Here is a 10,968-nt window from a genome sequence, read left to right as displayed (position 1 = left end):
CATCCTGACACTCGATGACACTCGAATACCCTGTCAGAAAAGTCTAGTGGCTGTAAATGAGCTGTTTACAGTGTCTGCTATAATGTTAGTGCTGTTTTTTAGTGTGTTTACAGAGATGAATATGGCCATTGTGTAAATACACAGTACAGTTACGATCTTATTGCCACATTAGATGGTTATGATAACATAATATATGCCTTCATTAATCTCCTGAAGATAAATACCAAAAAATAACACAACTAGAATAACTACAGTACAGCAGTCGCGATCATCTGATCTCATATGAAGCAAGAGATCGTGATGACATAAGATGACGTGTGCAGGTGTTGTAGTGCTGTCCCAATTCTTAGAGGTAAATTTTGAAGCCCTTCCCCTTCACACTCGGTTTTAAGGGCCAAGGGGAAGGGGTACTTAAATAGAATTGGGATCAGGCCTGTACTGTCAGTGAGCACAGACTTTTGAATGCGATGTTAATCTGAGGTCCTGACTCTGTGTTTTTTAAAATTCAGTGGCTCTTCTGCTAAATAGTAGGGGTGGAACCCTGGTGTCCTAACCAAATTACCTCACTCATATGTGTGTGTGCAAAATCTACCAGCAGAGGGGGCCCTATCTCCTGCAACTAATCCTAGAGTATATAAACAGATGTTCATCAACTGACAATCAGCCTTTTTGTCTGCAAAAACTTCAATAAGTGTATGAAAAAAGATGGAATCTTGCCGTCTTCAAATTAATGTAAGGAAAAAAAAATCATGCTATTTTTCTTTAGTCAGTTGTTGGGTTGTTGTTGTTTTACTGAAGCAGGAACTCGGATAGTTCTGCAACTCACACACACCAGTAAAGCTAAAGATCATCTCTTCACACACTCAGTCGCTGTTAATCCGCTGCTCTTCAACACGGTAAGACAAACACACTGGTATTTGACTGATTATTAGTGTAGATGAAGCTCATATAACACATGATTTCTGACATGAGAAATATCTGGTGTTGATCTCAGTCATCAGTTGATTTCCACACACTGATGTTGTGCATTAATAATCTGCAGATGTGTAAAGATCTTCCTAACACTAAGAGCTGTTTAGGGTGATGTACATTTACTGTTGATGAGTGTAGAAGTGATGATTAATGCTGGATTCTAGATAGATTTGATGCTGATGTGGCTCAGAATGGCTCCTGCTCTTCATCTGATCTTTCTGCTCATCATTCACAGTGAGTCAATCTTACATTCACATTACTGCTTTATTTCTCACATTACTGCTTACACACACCCCACATCCAGACATTATTTAGCAGGTTTCTGATCATCTTCTCTCAGATATAGGAAGTTAGGCTGTGCTGGAGGATCTGTTTTCTCAGTAGAGAGTCTTTAGTTAAAGTGTCATGAAACCCTCATGTTTTAGCATTTCTTTCACACCTTTGTTTTTTACTTGTGATGCAGTAAAGTGCTGACACAGTCTTCACAGTGACAACAGTGAATATCTTGTTTTCATCTCAGTATATTGTACCACAACAGATAAACAAAAAGCTGCTTACAGCTAGTCAATGATAGTCTGAGAGAACACAGTCAGTTTTTTGTTTCCGCTAGATCTATGACATCAACTTTGTCTGTCCTGGCTTAAATGGTATGGTCTTATTGTGAGTTTGTACATTCAATAAGGATAATTCAGCTCCGTCCAGTGTTTGTCATTTATTTCAAAAGCTGTAGTTTACTAATGTATATTATAATTAATGTACTGCTCCTTTTATGGTTCCCTAGTTATTTTCCTCTCCTTTTTTTCTGCTCTCTCTGTTTATTTATGTCCTTCATCAAGACTAAAGTCATTCACACTGAGATCATTATTCATATTCACAAGATCAGCTTAAAATATCATCTGTAATGAGTCCCTGTTTACAACTAGTAAAACAGCATGAGTTCCTAGTGTCTTATAGTCTATTTTAACTGATAAAACTACATTTTAATCATGATTATTTCTGTATTTCAGGAGTTTCTAGTGCTGATTGGGGTGTGAATTACAGTCCTACACAAATCTGTGCACTAAATAACTCAACAATGACAATCAGATGTAAATATACATACCCACCTAGAGGATATCAGATCATGGAAGCGTACTGGTCTAAAGACCCTACAGATTGGCAAAACCTTCCAGATCTGTCTAAAAACTCTGAATACAGTCAGAGGCTTCAGTATCTGGGAGATAAACAGCAGAACTGCACCGTCAGACTGAGTCATGTTACAAAAAATGATGAAGGCCAGTATTATTTCAGATTCATTAGTAATGTATCTTCAGGGAGATTTACTGGCCCTTCAGGAGTGCGTCTCTCTGTCACAGGTGACTCTCCTAAGGTTTCTCTCTTCTTGTGGTCATCATGTAGAATAATAATCAGTGTATGAGAGCAGCACTAGATATAATGTGTGTGTTGTGTTCAGATCTTCAGCTGGAGTCTCCTGAGAGAGTGAAAGAGGGAGATTCAGTCAATCTGACATGTAAAAGCAGCTGTAAACTGACTGACACACCAACATTCATCTGGTACAGAAACTCACACACATTGACTAATATTGGAGATGAACTCAACATCAGGTCAGTCAGTAGAACAGAAGCAGGCAACTACAGATGTGGTGTGCAGGGACAAACGTACATCTCTCCTGCTGTTTATCTCAATGTCACATGTAAGTTTTCATCTATTTATTTTAACCATTTAGTATTTACCTTTGCTAAGCATTCAGACTTGCAATAAATGTAAATGTAGTCAATGCATAAATTAAATATCAATCAAAATCATAGAATACTCACTTTTGCAATAGTGCCGCAATATGATATGCAAGCTGTTGTGTGATTTTAGTTCTAAGAAATGCTCTCTCTCTCTCTCTCTCTCTCTCTCTCTCTCTCTCTCTCTCTCTCTCTCTCTCTCTCTCTCTCTCACTGAATTTATAAACAGATAACACTTTAGTTTATTTACCAATTCCCACACACTCATTACCTTCCTTTTATTAAGATATTGGCTGTTTATTAGTACTTATATAGTATAATCTTATTGTACATCCCTACCAATACCTAAGCCCAACTACTACCTTTCTAACAATGATAAGCAGCTAATTAGAAATGTTGTGTATGTTAAACGTACAATAAAATATCTAGGTTTATGGTTTGCTTATAGTGAGAACTGTACCTTAAAATGAACCAAATTAATTTGACAATTTTGTTGCTTACATTGCTTCCATCTAGGTAAATATAGTGAAATACATGGACAAAATTAGTGTAACATTTGTAGACATAATGGAGTCATGAGCCAAATATGAAAGCACATGATCGGGGCTTTCAGGTCAAAATAGAAAAAAAAAAAAATCAGAACACAGGTTTGACTTGATCGTGTGTATTCACTGACAGCAGAAAAGTTGATGGTTTGAATGGGATGTCTGTGTACACTGTTTACTTCACCGTATCCTCCAGTGTGTTTTGTCATTTGGTTCCTTTTTTTCTGTTTCCCGCATTAGTTCCTCATTATCGTGTTCATCTGTCTTTGTTATTGTTCTGTGTGTGTTTAAGTTCTGCTAGCTCAAACCTGCTAGGGAGCAGCAGCTTATTTTACATAATCAGGAATAGATTGGGTCTAGGATGCTGATATTTCCTTACAGTAGTAGTTATTTACATTCAGGAAAAATAGTTTAAAAAAATTATATATAGATCATCTTTGACTCTGAGCTAAAATTTGATCGGCAAATTAATGCGGTTGTCAAAACTAGTTTTTTCTATTTTAGATATATTGCCAAGCTGAAGTCTGTCATCTTTCAGTGATTTGGAGAAGGTTGTTCATTCTTTCATCTCTTCTCGACTGGACTATTGCAACGCATTGTATCTGGGTGTGAGTCAGGCCTCTCTCTCGCGACTGTAGCTGGTCCAGAACGCAGCTGTCAGGCTCTTAACAGGCACAAAAAAACGAGAACACATTACACCTGTACTGGTTTCCCTACACTGGCTGCCAATCCAGTTTACAATTCAGTACAAAGTTCTTTTGTATGTTTTTAAATCCCTCCATGGCCTGGCCCCTGAGTATATTTCTGAGCTGATTATTATACACCAACCTGTAAGATCTCTTCGCTCTAAGGATCGTCTCTATCTGCAAGTTCCACGATCACGCTTAAAATGTCGAGGTGATAGAGCGTTCTCAGTAGCAGCTCCAGGACTCTGGAACGATCTTCCACTCTCCTTAAGAACAGCTCCAACTTTTGAGTCTTTTCAGAGGTCACGGAAAACACACTGATTTTCTTTAGCTTTTAATCATGTGATGTGAGGTTATGTATTTTGGTTTATGTGTATATTTGCATGCGTTTTATGGGTTTTTTGTACAGCACTTTGGTACCCATTGTGGTTTGTTGAAAGTGCTATAGAAATAAGTTGAGTTGAGTTATATATATATATATATATATATATATATATATGTACAGTTGGAGTCAGAATTATTAGCCCCAGTGTATATTTTTTTCCTCAATTTCTGTTTAACGGAACAAAATATTTTTTTCAACATATTTCTAAACATAATAGTTTTAATAACTAAAAAAATAATTTTTGAGGTCTTTTAGTCAGGTTTCAAAAAGTATCATTCAACCGAGACCGCGCTTGTTAAGGTTTTAAATGATATTCTGCTTACTGGCGATGCTGGGGACTGTGCGGTGCTTGTGCTGTTAGATCTGAGTGCTGCATTTGACACAGCAGATCATTCCATCTTGTTGGCCCGCTTGGAGCATGTTGTGGGGATAAAAGGAAGTGCCCTGGATTGGTTTGAATCCTATCTGTCCAATCGCAGTTTTAAAGTCACTATTGGAGAACATTCATCTGAGGCAGCACATTTTGTCACGTGTAAATAAAGGTACAGAGAAGGATCCAATATGCAAGTGAAAATTTAATAAACACTGTCAAATAAAGCCAACAGGGCTACAAATGGATCGTGAGGACACTGGGATACTGGGGCAGGAACAGAAGGGCGAAACGAAGTCCAGCAGTCACTCCTCTTAGTCCTGAGCACATCAGACTCACATAAGCAAACACAATGAACTGACAAGGAGACATCGAAACGTAGCCTAGATCAAATCATAGATCAAATCAAACAGCTGAGTGCCGTCATAACACGTGACCAAACAAATACACGTGGACAACCAAACAACACAAACCCACGTGACAAAACAGATACTCCAGAAAGCGCACAAACCTGCAACCATGACACATTTGTCATGTGGTGTTCCCCAAGGATCTATTTTAGCCCCGTATTCTTTTCTCCTTATATATGCTTCCTCTGGGCTCTATTTTTCGAAAACATGTCTTTTCAATGTTATGCGGATGACACCCAAATCTACCTGCCCTTTAAAACAAAGTTCAAATGGGCTAGAGACCCTTATGCTATGCTTGTCGGATGTGCAAGACTGGTTGTCCTTGAACTTTCTAGATTTGAATGAAAGTAAGAGTGAAATGATTTTGTTCGACTTGTCAAACTCTTCCAGAGCACCGATAGTTAATCTAGAAAAATTACGTTTTTCTATGAAGCCCTGGGTAAAAAATCTTGGTGTTATTCTGGATGATGGCTTGAGCTTTGACAAACAGATAAATGCAGTGGTCCAATCCTGCTGCTTTCAGCTTCGACCTTTAAAAACAGTTAAATCTATTTTATCCAGAACAATTTAGAAAAAAATAATCCATGCTTTTATCACCACTAGATTAGACTATTGTAACTCATTATACTTTGGGATTAGTCAGAAAACCTTATCCCGATTACATTTAGTTCAAAATGCTGCTGCAAGGCTACCAAGAAACATGAGCACATTACACCAGTCTTACGCTCTCTGCACTGACTACCTGTGCACTATCGAGTCACTTTTAAAATGCCTTGGTTTTTAAATCTCTAAATGGCCTGGCACCTTCCTATCTGTAAGACATTTTAATTGAGCATCAGCCTGGTCGGTCTCTTCGGTCATCTAACCAGAGACTGTTATGCATACCTAAGTCGAGGCTGAAATGCAGAGGTGACTGTGCTTTCGCAGTAGCTGGTCCTAGGCTGTGGAATGCTCTGGCCCTCTGTATCAGATCTGTTTCATCCCTGTCTGTTTAAATCTAGGTTCAAAACTTCCCTCTTTGATTTGGCATTTTATCAGTGAAAATTGTCTGTTTTAGCAATAATTTTATAATTTTATATATACATTTGTTTTTTATCTGTTTTGATTTGCACTGTACAGCACATTGGTCAACCTCTAGTTATATTAAATAGTGCTATAGAAATAAAATTGACATTGACAATAACTATGTTCAAGGAGAATTTTTATTAATATGGACTTTTAGATACAAACGCATATTAATTTAAGGTACCGACCAGCTTTAGTACAATTAGTGTATAATAATAGTCATGCACAATATTGAACTGATTTTTTTTAAAGGAATAATAATTTATGCAGTCAATATACATGTTTTAACAGCTAATGTGCCGTGATTTGATAACTTCCTTAAAGTTACAGACACATTTACTGATATCAAAATGCTTTTTTGATGCAAAATTAATTTAAACAGCCAGTTATTCCTAACGCTGCATAATTAAGAAACTTGAATAGGCCTAGGCTACTATGATAAAGTAAATCTGCTCTACAAGTAAAACTAAATAAAGTGCTAAATACTCTTGACACATAAAAGTGTAAAGCCTGCAGCCCACAACAAAGGTGGAAAGTTATTGTGTGTCATACTAAACTACACATTTGATGTACTTTTGCTCACATGGATAATTGAATATTAATTAGATGATGTCAGGTAATCTTATGAACACCCCCTTTAAGTAATGTGCTACCTTTATCCATGTTTCACCTGCAGATGCTCCAGATACTCCTGTGATCTCTAATAGATCTGCAGTAATAATGGAGGGAGATTCAGTGACTCTGAACTGCAGCAGTGACTCAAACCCTCCTGCAGAAATCAGCTGGTTTAAAGGGAATAAATCTTTGAATTCTGGAAGAATCTTCAACATCTCCAAGATCAGCTCTGATGACAGTGGAGAATACAAGTGTGGAGCCAAAAATGTACATGGAGAGAAATACTCTGATCCTGTGACTTTAGATGTCCAGTGTGAGTTAGCAAAACTGTAACATTAAACCATTAAAATATAATCTGTGCCATCAAAACTATTGTGACTGTTAACTGTTTGTGTATTTCTTTCTCAGACCCACCCAGGAACATCTCAGTGTCTATGAATAGATCTGCTGTAATAATGTCTGGAGATTCAGTGACTCTGAGCTGCAGCAGCGACTCAAACCCTCCTGCAGAAATCAGCTGGTTTAAAGGGAAAATGGTTGTAAGATCTGGAAGAATCTTCAACATCTCCAAGATCAGCTCTGATGACAGTGGAGAATACAAGTGTAGATACAAAAATGTACATGGAGAAAAATACTCTGATCCTGTGACTTTAGATGTCCAGTGTGAGTATCATTCAAAGTTTTAGTTGAAGCACAAATTAACAGCAACAGGAGTCTCCATAGACTGACAGAAGCATTCTTTTAGTGATGGGAAGATCAGATCATTTTACAGACTGTGAATGCTGAGTCTCCTTCAGCAAGCTGTTGCTTTCAAGCACATCTGTGACTAGCCCAAACTAAACTTTAGGGACATCAGAGTCTTATTTCACATCTTGTATAAAGGGGCATAACAGGTCCTCTTTAAATCCTCTAATTTAAACTGTGATGCCATGTTTGTTGTGATTGTTGAAGTTTCACAAACTAAATTTGAGTGGAGCACGTGATATGATTGATCGCAGCTGGTCTCTCATCTGAAATCATTAGTTAGCCAATCAGATTATGCCAAACTCACTATAAATAGCCAAACTAGCATTACTCCCTCATCTTCGTTTTATGACGAATCCCCCCCATCCACCCCATCTCCTTCTTTCCTCCTTTACTAGGGTGAGCTCTTGAGAACTTCCTGATCTCATACCCTCTCACATGCTCATTGACCAGGCTGGAGCCCATCTCCGAGCTCAGGGTTCTCTCCCGGGACAGCATGCCAAAGCTGTTATTATTATCAAGCAATGTCTAAGTGTGAACTCTTGAAATAATAATATGCCTGTGTTTCTGTTTCAGATCCTCCCAGAAACGTCTCAGTGTCCGTCACTGATTCTGGTCAGCTTTTTTCTGATTTAGTGAGTCTGATGTGCATCAGTGACTCAAACCCTCCTGCTCTGAACTTCAGCTGGTTTAAGGAGAATCAAAGCTCAGCTGTTGGATCTGGACAGAGTTTCAGTGCAGTACAGAGTGGACGCTTCTACTGTGAGGCTCACAATCCACATGGAGCTCAGAGATCAGACGCCGTCACTGTCACTGGTGAAGCTTTTATCATCACACTCCTGTAACTTCATCAGTCTGGAGAGTTAATCATGATCTGCTTCCTCTTTCAGTTCAACAACATGCTGAGAGAAACATCATCACAGTGACATCTGTAGGATTATTATTCATCTTCATCGTCGTTGTCATCATCGGCCTGTTTATAATGTGAGTTCAGTTTTAAAAATGATATTTTTATTTTTTAAGTTATATAAAAATATCTGATATAGTCAAATATGCTTATTCATGCAACTCAGGCTCATTGGAGATATGTGACCAGGGCTACATTTTTGGGAACTGTGAAATACATGCCCGGGGTTAGTGTGCTTTAGGTTTTTGATGTCACAAATCCAGTAGCGGGTACAGTGTACATTTTTGACAATCTCAAATATGTGACTGGGCTATAAAACATTTCCTTCTATGGGTGTAACCCTGGTGTCCTGGTCAAATTCCAGGACACCTCTTGGCTCTTACCCATCATGGCCTCCCAATCATCCCCATCCAATGAATTGGCTCTATCACTGTCTCTCCACCAATAGCTGGTGTGTGGTGAGTGCACTACTGCTGTTGTCCTGTGGCTGCTGTCGCATTATCCAAGTGGATGCTGCACAATAATGTTGGTGTGGAGAGACCCCCCCCCCCCCCCCCCCCCCCCACATGATTGTGAAGTACTTTAGGTGTATGGCCTTACACAATAAATAAATAAATAAATAAATACACATTTATTCTTCTCACTCGTATCTATGGTAGAGATTCCCGTCAGCTAGTCCTGCATATTTTGGCTTGTCATGCATCTTCATTTCTATGGACCCTTTTCACAAGACTGTCATGACACATTTAAAGCCTGGCTAGTTCGCTTGAGTGCGTGCGGCGAATGTGACGTCATCGCGGTGTTTGTGGAGGTTCACTTTTGGTGTGCACGACATGATTTTGGCAGGCGGAGCTCACAAATTTTTTTAAAACTCGAGCAAACAGTTTGCACACCGCCGCATTTCATTTGAGTTAAATAATGAATCATTTTGAAGAGATTTTGGCTGAAACAGGTACGACTATACAGACATCTTCATGATTCGTCTATGTGTGATCATAGGGATAGCCAGATGGATGATGATTCTTGGCTAGAAATTGCAGCAGCCGTGGGAAAGGAGAAAAGTTTTTGTAAAAGTTTGGAAAAAGCTGAGGGATAAATTTGTTAAAGTCAAAACAGATTATTTAATTACAGAAATGTGTTTTTTCATCATTCATTTTGAATTAAAAACAGTTTAATTGTTACAAAACTACAATTAAGGAACAAATCATTTATTTGATAACTGGAAAATAATAATAACATACTGTTGCCCTGTTTTTCTGGACTTTATTGGTGATCATGGTTTATTCTTTCTATAATAAAATATATATATATATTTGTAGAGCAACTCATGTTCTGTTGTCATTAGTATTTTTAATAAACTTTAATAGGTGGAACTGTCTGAGATATGAATAAAAGCAAGTGATGCATCAAAGTTTTATTAAAAAAAACATTTAATGGTTAAATCCTTATAATCATTAAAATAATTAGTTTCACAGTGGGTAGTGCTGTCACCTCACAGCAAGAAGGTCGCAGGTTCGAGCCTCGGCTGGGTCAGTTGGCATTTCTGTGTGGAGTTTGCATGTTCTCCCTGCGGTCGTGTGGGTTTCCTCCGTGTGCTCTGGTTTTCCCAACAGTCCAAAGACATGTAGTACAGGTGAATTGGGTAGGCTAAATTGTCCATGGTGTATGAATGTGTGCGAATGAGTGTGTATCACTGTATACAGTGATGGGTTGTGGCTGGAAGGGCATCCGCTGCGTAAAAAACAGATGCTGGATAAGTTGGTGGTTCATTCCACAGTGGAGACCCCAGATTAATAAAGGGACTAAGCCGAAAAGAAAACGAATGAATCTTGGTAGGTAGTGGTGTCGCCTCACAGCAAGAAGGTCGCTGGTTGTCCGTAGTGGTTGAGTGTGAGGCTGGAATGACAATCGCTGCGTAAAAACATGCTGGATAAGTTGGTGGTTCATTCCGCTGTGGCGACTACGGATTAATAAAGGGAAAAGAAAATGAATAAATGAGCGGAAACTTCACAAATATCACAACGGCGAACATGTCAAGTATAAAAGTCTCGTCCGTTTCCTGAGGTGCGCATTCAGTCAGCGGAGCTGCCAAAAGTATAAATCAGGCTTAACGGTCATCATAATCTTAAATCCGTGAGTTTTTTAATATTTTGTTTCAAAATAATCATGCAAACATTTATATGCATTTATGTAAGTATTATATCATCTCTGCATCAAATACCAAAAATCTCATTAGTGCTTGTGTTATATATATATATATATATATATATATATATATATGTATGTATGTATGTATGTATGTATGTATGTATGTATGTATGTATGTATGTATGTATGTATGTATGTATGTATGTATGTGTATATATAGGTGTTTGTAATGCAGCCTCTATGGGGCTGAGTGTAAATTTGATGTTATTCTCTCTATCTGGCTGCCATTAGCAGTCTGACACTGTTGTTTTCCTTCTTCTGAAAGTCTTGATCACACATTGTGGAGTTTTTCTTTTATTATTTCAGCAAATAGGATTGTAAAAAATGA

The 10,968-nt window shown here is 38.1% G+C and overlaps 1 protein-coding gene across 1 annotated transcript in view; it reads left to right on the top strand.

Moving 5' to 3' along the window:
- The first annotated feature begins 989 nt into the window (after positions 1-989).
- LOC130222734 (B-cell receptor CD22-like) overlaps positions 990-10,968 on the top strand; it is a 15,078-nt gene continuing 5,099 nt past the window's right edge. The window contains exons 1-6 of the mRNA XM_056455266.1: positions 990-1,206; positions 1,980-2,327; positions 2,426-2,665; positions 6,843-7,094; positions 8,102-8,341; positions 8,416-8,509. Of these exons, the coding sequence (XP_056311241.1) occupies positions 1,146-1,206; positions 1,980-2,327; positions 2,426-2,665; positions 6,843-7,094; positions 8,102-8,341; positions 8,416-8,509 (1,235 nt within the window). The 5' untranslated portion in view covers positions 990-1,145. The remainder of the gene's footprint in view (positions 1,207-1,979; positions 2,328-2,425; positions 2,666-6,842; positions 7,095-8,101; positions 8,342-8,415; positions 8,510-10,968) is intronic.

The sequence above is a fragment of the Danio aesculapii genome, chromosome 1, assembly GCF_903798145.1.
Source record: "Danio aesculapii chromosome 1, fDanAes4.1, whole genome shotgun sequence".
NCBI classification, from domain to species: Eukaryota; Metazoa; Chordata; class Actinopteri; order Cypriniformes; family Danionidae; genus Danio; species Danio aesculapii.
Note: the sequence above shows the minus strand (reverse complement) of the source record. Positions and strands in the feature narration are given on the sequence as shown.